A 19,784-nucleotide genomic window follows, 5' to 3' on the forward strand; every position below is an offset into this window, starting at 1 on the left:
GGCCCTTTTCCAGTCCTCAGGGACTTGGCCAGAGCACCAGGAGTCCTCGAACAGCCATGCCAATGGCTCCGCAGTGACACCAGCCAATTCCCTCAGCACCTGCGGATGAAGGTCATCCAGGCCCGCTGATTTGGACGCATCTAAGCCCTCCAGGTAATCCTTAACTAGGTCTGAACTAACAGTCGGCGGACTCGCATCCTTCCCAGGCCTCTCTACACTGTCACCCAAGAGCACCCCATTGTCAGCAGACGGGAACACAGAGGCAAAGAACTTGTTGAAGAGTTCTGCCTTCTCTCGCGCGTTCTTCCTAGAAACTTCTTAGTTGAGAACTGTATAAATTACAGACTATACCACCCTGTTTTGTTTTGAGTCATTTCACTGACTGTCCATCTGATTGCCTTTGTGTGCTGTTTCTTCCAGAGTTACTTGCTGTGGTGGAACTAGCTCAGATACTACAGATAAAACAAACGATTCTTAGACATGCGATAAATAGGTCAGTCATGTAATGTTAAGATCACATCTCAAGGTCTACAGAAACATATTACAAATAAAAAGTGCTCGCTTTCGTCCCTCCATATCTTAATGCAGTGGACAACTTATCAGTTACATAATTTGACATGAAATTGTTCTCAGACAAGTTTAATTCACATTAATTCTGACTTTTCTCTATCTTTTGAATATGTCTGCACCATTAATGTTTTGTTTTATTCTTGTATGGCTACATGAAATATATTGAGGGTGGGCAAGAATACATAATAATGTTTGGTAGCAGAAGTAAGTCTTTGGCATGCATTTGGAATAATTTAATTATTCATTAATGATGAAGTCATACATATATGATTCTGGGGACTAATCTGGGCTCCTTTTTGTCACAGAAAATTGTCTGTATCAGAGAAAGGTGGGCTTTGGATACATTGTACTTATGAGCTTTATTACTAATTGTCGGGTTAGACTTGGAGATATCTAGTCATGCAGATGATTCTTAACATGTGAGCCAGCTTTAATGGACCACTTGAACTCTGGATTACTCATGTCATTTTCAAACTGATGCTTTCAAAGGCCACCAGATTTCAGGATTACAGGGTTTTCACTTTTGAATGCCATATCTGAAGGAATTACCAAGCAAGGATCTTATCCCTTCATTGACTCGCTTTACTAGTGTTAAGAATGGGATGGAATTCGAAACGTAAAGAAAGTAGTTGCTCCTTGAAGGTAACTCTTGTATTTGAGGTCTCCTGTTCCCTCTCCCGCTTGTCTCTGTATATCCATGAATCCTCTGAACCCCTGTGTTATTAGGCTTATTTGCATAAGCATATTAGGAGGTATTCCAATGCAATATTGCATTTTCACTAATTAGACTAGGGACATGCCATCCAAAATTAATAAAATAGGGATAGATGTTATTGTGTTCATTAAAAGAAGCCTGAGTCTTTAAGACTGTATTAACCCTTTATCGTTTTGGTGAGTAGAGAGCTGATTTTCATGTCCAGCTTACCATTAGTGCTTCAAGAGATAGCTCCAGGGTGAAATACAGAGACTGAGCTGAAGGTGGAGATACCCTTTTAGTAAACATAGCGTTAACGGTCCATTCCCAGTTACACAATGCATAAGAAATTACTGGACCAACAAATATTTTAAGTGTTTAGGATCTGAACCCAAATTAATGTCTAGGTTCTACATAACTGCCATGCAAATAAATATTTAAAATAAAAGTTCTGAGGAGCAGTTAAGGCACATTTATGTACCTACAAACTTAACTATATTAAGATAGAAACTTGATTTGTTTATTAGGTTCAGGTAATGCACCATAAACTGAGGTCAAGAGAGAAAACATTAGGTAAAAAAGTAGACTACAAAAGCTAATTTTTAAAACATTGCTTGCATTTGTGTATATGTACTAGCTTGCCCCCTAAAAGTCTTCTTTTAATTTCTTTTACACAAGTTTATACCAGGGTCACTACCTTTTTTTTGCCGTGTCACTTACATATGCAAACATTGCCTTTTCAATGTCCAAATACCACCTGTGAGAGCATGTGGATATTATACATGTTCATTGTACTTTTTGTGTGCAAGTGGCACTGCTAAAAATCTACTTTCTGAATGTTGAAAGCCATAGAGGGAATGCAGCAGGAGTTAAGTCTGGATAGGCCCTCCATAAAAACCCTTGCCTTTAGCATCCACTCCACCACTGTGAAAGACATCATACTGGTTTAGAAGGACTTCTGATTTGACCTAATATGACTCCTCTTATGTTCTTAAAGTGTATATGGAAATAGCTGGACATCTGAAGTTGCCTGCATGCAGAAACTAGGCTGAGGTCCCTTAAACTTATTTTTCTTTTTATGCTGTTCGTATTTCTCACATTTGCAATCCATTTTGAGTTCATACAATTTGGCCTCCCTTAAAATCTAAAGGGGAAAGTTTGCTGCGGTATCTCCCATCTTTTTAATAAAAATGAACATTGGGGGAAAGGTCTTTCCCTGGTGCAGAAACTTAAAGAATACAGAAGAAAAATGTGTCATGTTTTAAAGGAAATGGACTAGGTCAGCTTATATCAGCAGAGGCCTTGTTATAGCGTAAATCAAACAATTGCTTTATTTAGAAAAGAAAGGTGCTATATTCTTAGCTATTCCTCATCCAAATTCCAAGCCAAGTTCAAGAACCTATTTTGTATAGAAAGAATTTGGGGGCTGTGGGAACAAGAGGCAGCATTTGGAGAAATAGGTTTTTCTGTGCAAAAATAACTTATCAGGAAACAACTCATAAATGCCAATGAATTGATATGAGGCTGCTAAACGAAAGAACAGTTCTGCCCACTGTTACAAATATGCTTTATGTATATCTATCTCATTTTAACTTCTCCAAAGAAGGATTTGAATTTTTTAGGACAAATCCTAAAAATCCATTCATGATGAAGCCTTCCACAATTATATGTCTCATTGAAGTTAATGGGAGTTTTGGCTGAGTGAAAACCTAGGAACGATTTACAGGTTTTATTGTATTCTCTATCAGACACCAGACTGGAGAAACATCTGACGTGAACCTGAGATAACATTTTCAAAAGTTGTCTAAAAGTTTCATTTTCAAAAGTAACTTTAGGGAATTGGGAAGCTGTCGCTCACAAAAAGTCAATGAATCCTAATGAAACTTCTTAGTTACCTCTATCACTTTTGAAAAAGGGATTTGGGAGAGAAAAGAAAAGGAAAGCCTTTGTTCCATCTACTCAGAGACAGTAGTTTCTGGGAATGGCAAGCACAATTATTTTGTTTTGAAGGCAGTGTAAAATACACCTGGGATTTTGGCTTAATGATGTATTTTAATTTTACCAAGACACAAATACCCACCCCTCCCAGGAAAGGGTTGTCCAAGGTTTGAAATGCTGATTTAATGCTCAGTACGCTCTGTGAAGCTGATGCTTCAAAGAACTTGGAGTTTTATTCAAGCTTTAAAAAACTTTAGCATACTTTTGGTGTTAGCTTAAAACTGGCATTGCAGATAGTGTTTGCAATGTATTTCTAATTAAGCTTGTTTTCCCCCCCCCCACACACCTCCTTTTCTCCCTTTCCCTTTCTTCCCTTTCCCTTTTTCCCATTAGTCGGAAGTGTCTTGGATCCCCAACAAACACTACTCCGGGATTTATGGGCTGATGAAGCTGGTTCTGACAAAGACTCTTCCTTCCAATCTTGAGCGAGTCATTGTCCTGGACACAGATATAACCTTTGCCACTGACATTGCTGAGCTATGGGCCGTCTTTCACAAGTTCAAAGGTATTCTGATGCCATTTTTAATGCTTCTTTTGTTAACTAAACATGGGGTGGAGAGTGGAGGGGTGCTGTGGGATTTATTTTTAAATACTTTCACTCTTAAGCTTTCTGGTGTTTGAATACATGTACTCTGCTTACTGGTCCTCTCTATCATGTTACTGGAGAGATGATAATAGTTGCCTGTATAAACTGTGGGCATAATTTGTCATGTTTTTCCTATTGCTTTGGGAGGAAACATTTATATTTGGAGGAATATTTTTACAGTATTATTCATTTACAGCTTTATTCATAAAAGCAAATGGATCATTTAAAATTAAACCTCTAGTTGTTACCACTGAAAAGGAGGGAAATATAGTTGGAGTGATGCTAGGCTAGGAGGTAGAATTGCCACCTGTAAACTTGGGAATGGAAGTAAAATATTTATGCCTCTGAGAAAATAACTATGAAAGGGATCTAGCCACCCAACTCCTGTTAAAAACTTCAGGACTCAATAACACAGGACTTTCTCATTTTTTCTCCCTTAAAGGAAGTTACCAAGTTTCCCTCCTCTCACAAACATACATATACATGCTGTTCACATATTCAGATGTTCTTGTTTGGTTGGTTGGTTGGTTGGTTGTTGGTTTTTTTCTTTTTTTTTTCCCCTCTGTCTTCAGATGGGTTAGTATGCTAGGGGAGATGTCAACCAGTATGCTCAGATCACTGATATGTTTGATTCTTTAACGTAGTCATGAATTTCTTCCATTCTTGAAGTGTCCTTTTATAGGTTTTTAGAAACTGGTATTTTAGACCTCTTTAATCCTGTCCCTGGTTTCCCATTAGGAGTCTCACCGTGACTTTAAAAAGACTGCTTTGGGGCAGTCTGCTGTGCTGCCTGCAACAGTAGTTAACACAAGAGTGATAACATTGCTGTTAAAGGAAGCTACCGCCTCTGTGGGGGCCTGACGCCACATCCTACTCAACCTGGAGGGCAGTTTTAGAACTGTTGACTCCCTGTACTAGAAATGTTCAGATGCCTAATTGTTGCCTGGAATTGGCCATTATAAACCTGTTCATGTCTGATCTTGCTTGAGCAGTCAAAGAATTTTCACAGCCGGTAAAGCAGGAAGGGACAGAGCTTCCTTCTGTGGACTGCTGGGGGATAACAAATATGACATTCCTGCACCGCCTCTCCCAGTTTCCAGCTACAGTGAAAGACAGTGAGACAGACCTAAAGTCTGTCATTCCCAGAAACACTAGTTTTCCCAATAGGTCATAATGGTGTACAGGGGCCGAGGGGGGCGACTTCCGTTTCCTAAGACATCCTACTTGGAAGAGGTTTGAGTTCAGCGTTGTCTTTTAGCGTAGGCCTGTAAAATTTGTTATGTGGAACAATCCAAATTAATAGGGTTTTTTGCTTTGTTTTGAATTTGTGCCTCTGAGCCAAGGCTGTGAAGTTAGGGGTATTCTGATACCTGTGGCCCAGGAAGGGTGCCACAGGCCAGCTGGGTGCTGTGAGTGTATCAATTTAGCACAAGCCAGCTGGGCTGTTAGGTTCAGTTTTGGATCAAGAAGGCAAAGTTGGGAGTGAAATAAAGGCAAATTTATTATAGCTTACGCACAACAGTTAACAGAAAGATAAATATGATAAGCAGATACTGCAGTATTAAAGAGCTAATAGTAAATAATTACAACAGATAATAACAACAGATAGATGGATCAATTCTGTCGCAGGCCAGCTGGGCGCTGTGAGGGTATTAGCCACTGGGCTGTTCAGAACAACAGATAGACAGACATGGGTTGGCAACTTATCAATAGTCCCTCAATGCCAGGTACGCGTCAAGTGATTCCAGTGAAGGTAGGCGTCCCCGATCGGTGCTATCAGAGGGTTGCCAGGGAAGGTCCCTTGATCAGGATCCGATCCTCGGACTCGCGGTGTGAGTGGAGTTCGGGCGTAGAACAGAAATGACCGTTCTGTTCCCTCCTTCCTGCTGGTCACCTGATGCATGCACTTTTTATACCTAGTCTTATATTAATCTGTTGGCATTGGAGCCACTCACAATGTTACCCTCTAGGTGTTACCCTATGGGATTGAAAGGTGTTAAAATTATCATAAAAGGTTACTATGCAGGCTCGGGTTTATCCAATAAGCAAATTATGATGCAGCACTTCTTAGGTTTGAAATTGACATTGCTCTGCCTACTTCCCAACCCCTTGTAGGTTTCATTTAAATATGCTTTCTTGGGGTGTTTTTTCGTGGAATGTATTGGGTGTGCCAGGCCAGGCAGTTGGATCCAGTTTTTATCATCAAGGCTGAACCCTGAGCAAAAGACCGTTAGGTCTCCTAATCTTACAGCTACAACTTTGCCCAGTCAGTTCCACAAACAGTTAATTTATCATTTTGGTTAAACTTATGACAGACAAGTTACATTTGCAGTTTACAAACTTATAAGCTTTATATTAACTAATATTACCTGTTTAGGCAAAATACCAAATGTCTCCAAGAAGCACATATTTATTGCTTATTAATCCTTCTGGTTCTGGCTGTTACAGACGGGTCCCCTACTAATGATAATGTACGGCAATCAAAGTTATAGCCCTTATATCGGAGGTGGGCAAAATGCGGCCTGCCAGGCTATTCTATCCAGCCCATGGGGCCCCTAGAAATGTAGAAAATGAATATTTATCCACTCCTGGCTGCCTGTCATGTGGCCCTCGGTGGCTTGCCAAAACTCAGCAAGCGGCCCTCCGCCCAAAATAATTGCCTGCCCCTGCTTTATATAGAAACTGATATTTTTGTTGGTAAAGTTAGTGTTGCATTCTGCATCATTTGATTGGGGCAGGGTGGTGGTGATGCAAAAAATGTTCTTGTTGTAGCCCTTTGCTTGCTTACTTGTCTGTACATGACATTGCCAAGCAGGAGTCAAAGCACTGTGTAGTTGGGGGCACAAATTACTAATATACTTATGTCAGTTTAACTTGTTTGAAAAGCTCTTCCTTGAAGTGGCAGCATTAGGCTTCCAAAGGAATTCATAGCTTGCTTAGCCTGAAATAGTGTCTCTTAAGAAAATATGACATTTAGAAGTTTATCTCTGCAACCATAAGGGCTATGTATTTACTAATACTTTGAAATGAAGGTTTTCACTCTATAATCTGAATGTGCCATTGGGGCCTGCAAATTTGTATGAAGAGGGCCAGTTCTAGCTCGTCAGCTCGGAGTTTGACATTTCTACCTTAGTCTCTTCCCCCACACATACACACTCACACAGAGAAGCATGCTGCAGATTTTATTTCCTCTAGGATAGTTTTAAGCCAAATACTGACTTTAAAGGCAGGTGTTTGCAGCCACTGTGATAGGCTTTTCTCTTTGGCTTAGTTGACACAAGTTAGGTTTTCCATTCATCGCACACTGGATTTTGACAGTTCCAAACTTGAGAAAGTATCTAGCTTAGGGGCAGAAAAACAGGCTGCAGAACACATACACGTTCCTGGATAAAGTGCAATGAAATGTTTCAGACAGGTAGGGTTAGTATAACCAACTCACCTTTATTGCAAAAAATGTGTGAATTCTGCCAGGAAAAAAACCTGCCTAAACTGTGTTCTCTGCCATCAATCTTAGAACTTTTAAAAGTCCACCTCAGCTAATTATTTTATTTTTAAATCCTCAGTTGTCTTAGCATAGAAAGATGTTTTATTTTACCTTTCATGCTTTGGATTTAGTGTTTATCCAGTAAGCACGGATTTCACAAATCCCTGGTTTAAATGGCAACGTGGATCAATTTTGGCTCTGACATTATTTGTATTTCACTGAAAAGCGCCCATCAGGACCCACTGTGCAAGGAACTTTACAGACATGTTAAGAGAGAGCCTGAAGAGCCTAAAGTTTAAATAGGCTTAGGAAATGGTAATAGTCTTGCTTTATAGAGGGAAAGGTGAGGAACAGATTAAATAACTTTCACAATATCATACAAAGGAATCACTGGGAAGTGAAAGCTGGGAAGTGAAATCTCCTGATTTCCATTCTAGAGCCTTGAACATGATACCACTTCCGACTGTTGTCATGTGAACAAGGAAGGTTTGTTTGTTTTTTTTAAAGGGTGCATCTACACATTCATTAATGCTCCATAATTGGCACTTCTGCACATTATCACAGATGAACGCTTTCTGTGTGACAGTTAATATGCATTGGACTAAATCTGCTGCCCATTAGCATGGTTTTTGCCATGCTACGCTAATGCGCAGTAGAATTAGTCCAATGTGCATTAAGCGTCTCATGTAGACTTGCCCAAAAACTGGTCCATCAGAAGTAGCTTCTTCTACTAGACTTTGTCAGTTGGTGTGAATGACAAAGAATATTAAAACCACCTTTAAAAACTATTTCTATCCTGCCTAAATATTAATAGTTCCTATTGCAATTATTTATTAGATTTATATTCTGTGCTGTCCAAAGAAGGCTCAGGGCAACTGCTCACAATAAAACCCACAAGGTACAAAATAAAAAACAGACTCCCATATGATATCTCCACTCCACCCCAACTACTCTGCTTCCCTGCCTCTCAGCCAGGAAAGCATCCCTCCCATCCCAGCTGTGCTTCCCAGCCTTCCTAAACCTCCACTTGCGGCTTCTTTTTATTAGCTTGTTTTCAGTGGATGTTTGTACAGTCCTACTTATTCCTGCTTTTTATCACTTGCATATTTAATCATATTGTTTGGTTTTTCATGTTTTCTCTTTTTAGGAGCGTGTAGACAGTTTTTTTTCTTCTTCTACATTATTTTATTTTATCTTCACTTTCTTTCTGTTCCCAACTCCATGCCTCTTGGGAATTCACTGGGATAAAGGTACTTACTGCTGTCTCTGAGGCACCTGGACTTAAAGTTTCTATCGGGCATGGCTAGTCAGTTTACTTTTGGTCTCATTAGGTTGTAGCCCAGCATGTGCTGAGAGTGCTTTGCTCAGACAGAAACATTCTCCTCCAGCAACTATCAAGGCCAGGCAAAACTAACAGATTCTGGTTAAGAAGCCTTTCACAAACCATGCTTACATCTGTGCTGCTGCCCCTGATGATTTAGCATTTCCACATAGTAACAGACTTAGGAAGTCCTGATTGCCTCCTGGCAGCTGACCCTTGTTACAGTTACTTGGTTTTCCCTGGCTATTGCCATGTATATGTAGGGTGACCATATGTCCTGGTTTAGCTGAGACAGTCCTAGATTTCAGAGGCTGTTGTGAATTATAATAGGTGTCCTGGAAATGCAGGGGTGCAGGCCGCTGTCTGGCCAGAAATCAGCAGCGTGGAGCACCTTGCAGGTGGGCAGGCAGGCTCCACTGCCTACCCAGCATGCCACCCTGCCCCCGCTAAATTTTGAGAAGGAAAGGATGGAGGCAGCGTTTAGGATTTCCTTATGGTCAGCCTATGTATAAGTAACAATTCAGAACCATTAGTGAGAACCGAACAATTCCAGAGGTCAATGTTGAGCACTCCGGGGTGAATGCTGTTGCTTGCATACCAAGGGTTGTAGGTTTTTTTAAGGTATACCAGACTTGGAGGATATATTGATCTTTGATGTTCCATGAATATTTATCAGTCCCATAATCCAGCTGGCCACTTGCCTTTTACAGTAACTATGTGGAAACAGTTGAGATCAATTGTCAATTGTTAGTAAAATATTTTTTTGTAATTCCATATGCATGGTAGGTCACCTACAGTGTCTACATTACAGGTGTTAGGATTAAGATGTGTATACCTGTCCCCTATTAACCAAGGCAGAAAATGGACAGATTGAGAAAAGGGACTGAAATCCTAGTACTTCAACCTTGTATGGATAAACACAGGGTATAGAACCTGTTTGCTTTGTGTCAAGCGCTCAAACAGTGATAAAAATCCGTACTGACATCATAAATACCAGAAAAGGTCAGGAGCGATTTGGATGCAGAATCAAGTGCCCACAGCTGAAGAGGGATTGGCACATAGTCAATCCCAGGCTTTAAATTTATAAACACTCAACATGTTGGTGCCTTGGCATATTGCTCTGCAGAACGCCCGAGGTAACAATCTGAGCAGAAGCCATTTTTCAGCTTCTTTTGGTGAACCAAGAACCTCCCCATTATTTCCTGTGTAGGTGGCTTAGGAATATTCCTATAGAAAATATTCTCTGTTCAGTTTATCTATCAAATGCTGGCAGTCTTTGTAATTTTTGTGCAAATTTAGTGCACGACGAAGTGTGGGGACTGCAAGGCCAGCTAGAGTCAGGTATGAGCATATGCAAGTGTTATTTAAATTTCCCTCACCATGACTCTGCCAGAGCAGCTTTGTCTTAGGGTCTTGTTACACACACATTACACTTAAGATGTATTTACTGCCCATATTTACTGCCCTTCAAACAGTAGCATGCAAGCATTCAAGCAGTAAAACACGCCATCACAGCTGAGCAAAGTTAGTACTTTTCTGGCAAGAAGCATCTCCACGTTATATATGTAGCATGTCTTTAGCTAACGCCTGACTATTCCACAGCGATAATACAAGGAGGAGACTCTAGTGCGGTGGGGGTGCTAGGATGGACAACCACCTGTGCGTTGGTCCCAGCTCCCCTCACCATACCAGAACAGGTTCCTTTTCAGTGCGAGGGCTGGGAGCAACAAGTGACACTTGTTTGTTGGTCCCAGCCCGCACAGCATACTGGAGTCTTTAATGGCTCTAGTGTTTAGCACGTTTTATTTGGACCATAGTAAGTATTACTGTGTGACAGCTTTGAAAACTTTCTAACTCATAATAATGCTTACTGCAATCTAAAAACACCTCTTAAGTGTAACATGTGACAAGGCCTTTGGTGACCCGAGCTGATCCTAGTTCTTTGTTTTACAAAAGCTCCGAGGATATGCGTATTGATGACTTGTGATGAAGTCAGTGATTCACTTGGAGCTAAAAATGAAAATATATTGACACGTATGAGCTCAGCCAGGATTGGAACCAGGGGTTTCTTTCTCAAAAAAACCACTGGAGTCCAGTCTGCCAGTTTATACACCATAAATGATTAAAGGTTTTCCCCCACTGTTTTGAGACCAGGCCTCTACAAGCTGAGATATTGCTCATGTGAAATCCTGCAGTAGTCATGCTGTTTTTTCTGGTCCATACAGGTTTTCACTTTTTTTACTAATCACAAGGCATTAGTTACTTACACCTTGGCGTATGTGCAAATCCACAGTATCAGTCAGTCATTTTATGAAGGAACAGGGCCATAGAGTGACTGAGTGCATTAATAAAATTGTCAGGCAGCTATTAAAATAGCTTAAAATTATCTGAATTTTTATAGGTATCTAAAAAGGCCGAATGGCACTTGTCTTCACTCATAAAAAGAACATCTGTTAGTTTCTGCAAGACTTGTATAAGTGTTTAATGGTTAGGCTACAGTACATAGCTCATCATAGAGTTGTTCCACAAATGAAATAGATTTTCTCTTTGAAGAAGTCCCTGTGGAGATTATGTCTGTTTAAGATTTCCTATTCCTGATTATTGCATCATATGCTTCCTCCCTTTTCCACTGCAGAGGCTTTGAAGCTGCAATGATAAAGAATCCCATTTGTTAGCTGTAGCTGGTAAGAAATATGGGGGTAGTTGGTATTTCTGATTCTTACTGTGCTGCTGTATAACTAGCTTGTACTGAGCAGAAGTGTTTGAGTTCACAAGGGATACCAGCATACACTGGTAAAAGAGCGGTATAGTGTGAGGTCATTTGGAGGAAAAATAGAAAAATCTAAAAACATGATTAGAAGTAAATAATAACAATTTTGATTTGGGAGTAAAACAAGGAGATGAGACTAACTTTAGTCCATGGGGCTATGAAAGATACTTAATCATCCTCACAGTGGTCAGCCAAGTTGGCTGGATAATATGTATACAGATAGAAGACTTTTCATTTATACTTGCCCTCTTGCTTTTGTTAAGTTGCCAAGTATGCTTTTGCTTAGTCATTCTTGCCTGGATAGAATTTGGCATTATGTGCTGCATCACAAAAAATGGTGAACATTTTGAAAAGACCTGCACATGTTCTGTTTCTGTTTCTACCCTCGGGGAAAAAAGCCCTAGAGGCTGGAGGCCCAACACTCAACAGAAATTTGGTGCATCTCCTACGGGAAATTCTGAAAATTTATTTTTAAAGTTTTTTTCTTTGGTTTCAGAGCCTCTAGGGTGCTGTTTGGTCACATTTTCAAGCTTTTCTTCACAAGCACAAGGGCTAGAAATTTGCTGTGTTAAAAGTGAAAACTGAGATTCCCTTGTTATCTTTTGCTTCCAGAGCTAGGTCATTTAGAAGAAACACCAAGTATCATGAGACTTTGCAACAGCAGTGTAATGACACAGCTAGGTGCTCAGGGCAATACAGAAGTAGTGTCTACGAGGTACTTCAATGATCATGAATACATGGCTGCTCTCAGTAGCTGTTTTCTTTTGTGCCCTAACCCCCACCCCAAGTCCGTTTCTGGGGTTGTTGCCCCTGCCTTCCCCCTTAGTAATACTACTGCTTAGCAATGCTGAGGTCACAAGAATTATTTCTGTCTTTTCAGCATCAATGGGGTGCTTTCTCTGCTCTGTTTTCCATTATGCTAATTTGTAGTCTGTAAGGTGCCATTCCACCCTGCTTTCTGCCTGAGTTCAAACTAACCCAGCTAACTACATCTCTCTCTGCTCAAAGAAATCCAGTATGGTCCAGTATGCTTGATGCACACCCTGGACCAGAATTCAAGGCCCAGATCCCCAGGGCCAGTTTGGCCTGAGATTTTTCAGGAGACCGGATCATCGGCTCCAGAAGGCAGACATGGGGAGAGGAAGTAAGTCCACTGTGAATATGCTTCCCCAGCTCAGGAGAAGGATAAAAACCCTGGGGATCTTATTCATGGAGCTCTCTGCAGAAATGAGAGATATACCAAAACAGAAAGAAGGAACAGATTGCCTTAGCAGGAAAAAACTTGCAATAAACAAAAAAGAAAATCAGTCAGGGGTCACTATGCACTGACAGAAAATTTGGGTTGATCTCTTCCTCCTTGATATAATACGCCCACTCGTGCAGTAATAGACATGCTTCTCTCTGACACATTTGGTATTCCACAAACTCACAACTTGTTTATATATATATATATATATATATATAAATCCATATTGTCTTCCCTTAGGGAACACGCATTTTAAGTCTCTGTACTAATACCAGTGTTGGTAGCTTCTGTATTCTGTGACTGCCAACAAGCAGAACATGAATGTGTGAAGGACAGCTACCTATCCATCTGACCAGGCACATTTAGCTGCTAGTGTTTCATGATGATTTGGCTTGACATATGTGAAAAACCTCACAGAATGAGGCACATGGGTCATTCGTGTAACAAATGACGTTTACTGTAAGGTTTGATAGTTTTATTACTGGGACTAAAAGAAGAATGATATTTAATAGATAGATTTCTATGCCTGCGGCTCTTGTTCTAATCACGTGCAATCTATCAAGCACATTTGCTTTTCTCTGTTCTCTGTGACATGCATTGTAATAACTTGAACTTGATGTTCTATTTTCTTCAGCTCTGAGACGAGCACTTTCTGTTAGCCCACCTTTTACAGGAGTAAGAATCTATACCTTTGAAGACCTAAGGACCTTTTTCCAGTTACAAAGCTCTCATCTGAGGTTTTACCTTTTGGGTATCCTACTGCAAATCATATGTATGATACTATTCGTGGCAGTGGAAGAATTTGCATAGACTACAGAACAGCATAAGAGAGATCTGCCTCGTAGACTGGAGTGAGAAGTGGCATGTATGGCCAAGAGGTCAGTGGTGCAATTGTCCCATCTGCAGGATAACAACATAATACTGATGTCCATAGTGCCTGAGAATTGGGGGAGAAGAGCTTACAAAGCTTACAAAATTAAGCCAATTGATTACATGGTTGACATAATGCTGTATATAAATGCATCCTGTGTGTAGCATCTAGTAAAAATGAACAAACTATCATTTAAACAAAATCCATAATCAGTGTAGTTCTATTGAAATAATAGAAACTGCTCAGATTTCTTTCCGTCCTGTCCTTGTATTCTGCAGAACCAAAGACCTTTAAACCCATTGTTCCAATTCTTAACCAACAATAAAAGGACATGCATGTGCAGTGGCCATTCCTCTCTCCTTCCCCAAGAGTCTGTGCCTTACCTAAGGCTCAAGCTTATTCTACTTTGTGCCCTTTATAGTAATCTCCAGCTTGCAATAGAGGGACTTTTCTTCCCCCCAGCTCTGTCTTTGAATTAAATCTTTTCTGTGCTCTGAGGCACCGCTATAGGAGAAGGGATTTTAGCCCTTGCCATTTCAAATATACACTGAACAGGCAGTTATTCAACACACAACACAGACAACAAAAGCTTAGTGACTCAAATGTGTCATAGGCATTTATAAGTCTTTATTTAAACATATTAAATGCTCATAAATATGATGGAATAATTGTAAGCCAGGAATGTTGTAAGTTTCCTTGCATGGTTCCATCATTGGTCTTCATCGCTGACCCCTCCAGTGTTTCCAGGCTGGCTCCACAGCTTTATTGGTGCAAGTCAAGAATAAGAAACAATGTTCCTTGTCCTCTCTCTGCAGGTACTGTAAATCAGGATTGCCAAGCATACCCAGTTGTATAATAGTTTTGTGATGTGAGAAATAGAGGCCAGCTTTGGACAAGAGGGACCTAAATCATGAATGATGTAAATGGTGGTGAAAGTTTCATGTTAGGAAGTTGGAGCGAGTATAAATTAGTGTATTCTATATACCAAGGGCATGGCCCTCAGTTTATGTTAAGTTCTGTTTACGTTGCTTGGCTACAGATGCTTTAGCCAGCACCTCATGATTCCCCTGTTTTAATGTAGGGTCACCCCTATGTCAGGTATTTCCAGTCTGTGTGGTGTAGAGGGTATTCTGGAGCCAGGAGGTTGTGGGAGGGATCAGGAGAGTGGCTTTTTGAGAGCTATTTTGTGCTGGCACAAGTTACAAGACCCTGAAAATGTTCCACTTGCATGTCATCATCCAAAATTAAGAGAACTTGGACAGAGAGTACTGCCCTGTTATGCCTAGAGGACTTTGTCAGTTGAACTAGAAAGGTAGAGCTATAGCGAAGAGAACAGCCAACACTAGGCGGTAAGACAATGCAGGACACCGTACTTTATATTGCATACTGGGCATGTCTACACATTCATTAATACGTAGTGGTTACTATACATTTAATTTAGTACTTGCATAATCAAGTACTTCTTTGGAACCAGATATAACAGTACCAGGGAGGTTCAGGTGCTTTCCCCTACAAGTCAAACAAGGAACTGAATGCTAGTGGTACCAGCATCTGAAAACGTTGGGACAATTTTGGTGTAAACTGACAGTAAATCACTGAAGTTAATGGAGTGCTATCAACTCACACGAGCAGACTATCCCCATTACTTAACTGTAGAATGTACAGAAATATTCACAGTAGAAGCTTAAGTCTTTCTTAACAAGGTAACTATCAAAAGATGAGGTGTAGTGACTAGAGGGACAAGTCATTGATTAGACTAACCATGCACTACAACATATCTGGCATAGGCCACAGGTAAAAGGAGTTTGGTGTCAGCCAGATCACAGAACTGTTGCACATTTGAGTACAGTGGGCCATCTCTGCTCCAAAGAAATGAAGACCAAGGTTGAAGTGTATTAGCAGAACGGCCTAGAAACCTAGTGCTGGAACCAATTCAGGTTTTGACAGAACTATAAGAGAATGCTTGCACACTGACGTCCATTTTGTTTTCATGATCATCTAATTCATTCAAATGTAACAGCAATTATATAAAAGTGAGAGCAACAGATGAAAAGAGAGAAGATTGGTATGTGAACAATGAGAGCCTTGTTACACTGTGATTTTGAGCAGCTTAACACCTGGATTTTCCACACATTAACACCTGAAACTAGTTTTAAGTACTCATTAGGCAGCTCAAAATTGTACCACTCCAGGGCAGGATTATTCCTGATTCAAGTTACCTAGCTTGTGTTACACTAAGGTGTAGGGTTTTTGGTTGTAGCCGTGTTGGTCTAAGGACACAGGCAGGCAAGGTTCTTTGAGTAGATGTGATATCTTTTATTAGACCAACTGAGTAGTTGGAAAAAAGTTCTTGGCAAGCTTTTGGGTGTAGTCACCCTTCTTCAGGCAGGGGGAGTCTGCTGCTCTTAGACTCCAAGAAATGAAAGAAGCTAAAAGTGTGGCAGGATGTCAGTGAAAATAGGTAGAATTCAAAACACAAAAGGCGAGGCAGAGAGGTGAAGCAGAGCGGGGAGAGAGCAGGGAAAAAAAAGGCTGAAGGGAGGCAGTGCAGTGATAATAGAGTACAAGGTAGAAAAGAGGCTACCCTGTATTTATCACTTCTACCTTGTACTTTGTCACTGCACTGCTTCCGTTTAGCCTTTTTTTTCCCCTGCTCTCTTCCCCCTCCTCCTCCCCCCTCTGCTTCACCTCTCTGCCTCACCTTGTGTCTTTCTAATTCTACCTATTTACATTTTCACTGACATCCTGCCACACTTTTAGCTTCTTTCATTACTTGGAGTCTCAGACCCGCAGACACTCCCTGTGCCTGAAGAAGGGTGACTGCACCCAAAAGCTTGCCAAGAACTTCTTTCCAGCTACTCAGTTGGTCTAATAAAAGATACCACATCTACCCAAAGAACCTTGCCACACTAAGGTGTAGCCACTTGAGGCTATACCTTAGTGTAAAAGCCTCCTCTGCCCCCCGCCCCGCTGGCTCAGATCAGGCTCACTGCCTGCCCCACCCCCCTTCTCGAGAGCATCCCAGATCCCCACTCACTGCACCCCTGCCCCCTCCTACTTACCTGTGGCTGCCTGTTCTGTCTGTTCCAGGGGACCAGGCAGGGAAGGGTTAATCTGCCTGCTCCCACCACCACCTCTGGGCTGGTCTCAGCTTGGCGAAGAGCAGCAGGCTGGGAGTAGGACTGGGCAAGAAGGTTAACCCTTTCCTGCCTGCTCCCCTGGGACAGAGAATATGGGCAGCCACAAGTAAGCAGGGCAATGGGGGGACCCCTGGGAATGGGGGTGAACCAAGGGAGCCCCAGGGGGCAGGAGGGGAAGCCCAGAATGGGAGGAAAGGTGGGGTATTGCTCCAGGCCCCTACTGGCTGCTGTTTACTTGAGCGAGCACTAACACCCATCAACATTTGTGCGGCTCACAGTGTAACAGGGCCCTGAGAGTGTATGAAAAACAGCAAGAAAGGAAGGAATCAGGAAAAGAATTAGAAAGAAAGGACACAGCTGTAAAGTTAGTGGGGTTTATTTATCTTGGGATGGAGAATTAGTGTAAATTGACACACTCCAATTGAAGTCAATATGTATTTCTACAAATGTATTACCTCTCCCTAGCAGAATTGTTGAATTGAAAGAAAATCTTACCATGTGAACAGTGGAATATACTTTATCTGTCAAGGACTAACATCGTATCTATTTTAGTTTATTTGAGCATTACCATCCCATCTCTTGCTCTAGCAAACAGGTAGCATGAGGGTCTGTCACCCATATACTCCTTCTGGCATTAATCTGTCAGAATTGCTATTATTGTTATCACATCTTATTATTTTTACTACTGAGGTGGACCAGATGTAGGCTACGATTCCTACTCTGAGTTTCCAAAAGGGGGTTGTAAAAAATTGTTGCAAATCTGATTCTGTGTAGGAAAAATGTGACAGGTTTTCTTTTCTTCCTAAAGAGCTTTGCTCACTGTATTATCATTATCAGTTATGTACTTGAAGTGGGAAGAAGGGAAACTCACAGTGTCTTGTACTAGGATGGCAGTAAGGTGATGCCCAGTTCCTTTGATTTTATGCTTTGGTTTTATGTTATTGCTTGTAAAGGTTTAGTTGCCATAACAACATAAAGCAGTCCCTTATTACCATAGAAACATGCTGTCCTGGGTGAAAGTTTTTATTTGTCAGTCTTCCTCTTCCAGCAGATCATATCTCATAGTAGTGATAATAGCAAAGTGCTTTATTTTACTTAAGGCTTTTTGTGCAAATATAGTGAACCCCATGGGATTCAGCATACAATTACAGAATTATTTAACAAATAAATTAAAAAGTATAGTTCCTCCAAGTAAATTTTGATCCATGGTTGCCTTTAAAAGAGTAGTAAGGGGCCTGTGATTGTCTCCTATTTGTTGTCTTGACGTGGAGCATATCAAGCCTAAGTGCAATTTTAACCAGTTAGATAGCTTGGGTAAGTCCCCAGGTTAAAAAAAAACAAAATAGGACTTCAAGTTTGGAGCATCTCTGAGTGACTTGTCATGATAGTTGCAGTTATCAAAAGAACGAGACTGCTTTCATGTGCTCTACATGTCACCACTCCTTGAGAGTATTCAGAAATTGGAGATCAAGCTGCAAAATGGGGCAGGCAAGCACCACTTCATACAGGGAGCACATTACAGCTGTGTTGTCTAATTTGTACCGGCTGCCTACTAGCTTCAGGGTGCAAGTTTTGACCTGTGAAGGCCAAAATAATTTGAGATCGGGCTACCTCAGGTACTCTCACTTTCCCTGTGTGATACTCTCAACAGCAGTGCTTTGCACTTGGACTGTCACAGCCCGATGGCAGAGCTTTTTCTTTGGGAGGTCTTTGCCTCTGGTTTTTGCTCCCTCATTTAGTTTCCATAGATCCTTGCTCTGAGAAGAAGCAGCTAACTCAGTTTTTGGCTGTTGGGCATTTTGAGGGGGAACAGATCAAGTATCACTGGTTAAACGTGGAGATATTTTACTGATCCTTATTTTGGGCAAGGAAGGCGCGTCTGGGATTAGTATCAAGAATCGACATGGAATCTGTGGAGGCTCCCGACTAGGGAGCAAATGGATCAGAAAAGCTGGCTGTGAAACTAGAAAAGCTGCAGAATCCACAAACTTTCTCTGCTGGAGTTTTGGAGCTTTGCAGAAGCTTTGAATGAGGCTAGAAGAGCTCTAGGATCCTGAGGAGCAATGTTGGACTACATGAGTTTTTTGGAATCCAGCTCTGTGTTAGGAGTATCTGCTTATACACATCAGGGGGTAGGGGTTGGACTTTGTCACGGTAGTGATTCTCACAAGATCTGAGTTGTAAGTGAATGATAAGATTGAGTAACTGTTTTGTAGTTCTCATTTCCCTATTTTTTTAACTCTGGCCTCATGGCATTCACTTTTTTTTTTTTTTTAACTTCACCATACACATATCAATGAAATGTAAATGCTGTGGAGGCAAATACTGCCCCATGTCTTCCTCCAAGGGAGTGTTTTTGCCTGAAAATTCTGATGTCTGCTCTCTGCTGGTGGTGAATGTGCATGTTTAAAACCTATGCTGCTAACATTTCTCTATGTGAAGTTTGTGTGGCTCTTTTGGGATGCAGAAGATTGTACTGTCACATAACTCCTGGCAACATTGATTTGAGTGAGGCAAAGTTGTAAGGAAGTAGAGGAAATAGGCCATTTGGGGGTCTGCTTCATTTTTATTCCTAGAGTAAGCAGTAACCAATGTTAAGGGTAAAAGACGGCGGGATGGGTTGAGATAATGGACAAAAAATGTTTTTCTGATGGTTAGAAAATATTATAAGCAACAGAGTGCTTGCCTGGTCTGTGCCTATGAATTTTAACAGCAGTGTCACTTTATATTCAGAAAAATGGAATGAGTTTTTTTATATGAGAGGTTGCAGGAAAAGCCTCAGTAACAGGGCAGATACTTAAACATAAGGTTTATGCATCTTGCAGAGAGAGGAAAGACAAATCACTGAATACATGGCACAAAAGAGCTTACTCTGACTTTTTGTTCTGATCAGTAGCAGTAAAGAGTATGTCCTCTTATTTCTGAATGTTTCTTTCTAATCTTATCAAAGATGTAGACTTCTCCACATGATCCTGTTCTTCTCTTATGCCTGTTTCCTTATAGTATTAGAACAGAAGTCTCACCCATAACCTTGAATTTTTCCAAATGGATCAAGTACCTATTTCATTTCGTCACAGTCCTGTGGTAGTAATTCTTCTGCTTCT

At 41.0% G+C, this 19,784-nt stretch overlaps 1 protein-coding gene across 1 annotated transcript in view; it reads left to right on the top strand.

The window, feature by feature from the left end:
- Positions 1-19,784, top strand: part of LARGE1 (LARGE xylosyl- and glucuronyltransferase 1) — a 363,795-nt gene that overhangs the window by 154,249 nt on the left and 189,762 nt on the right. The window contains exon 5 of the mRNA XM_019515316.1: positions 3,596-3,767. Within this exon, the coding sequence (XP_019370861.1) occupies positions 3,596-3,767 (172 nt within the window). The remainder of the gene's footprint in view (positions 1-3,595; positions 3,768-19,784) is intronic.

The sequence above is a fragment of the Gavialis gangeticus genome, unplaced genomic scaffold (genome assembly GCF_001723915.1).
Source record: "Gavialis gangeticus isolate Ggan-Ray unplaced genomic scaffold, GavGan_comp1, whole genome shotgun sequence".
In the NCBI taxonomy this organism is placed as follows: Eukaryota; Metazoa; Chordata; order Crocodylia; family Gavialidae; genus Gavialis; species Gavialis gangeticus.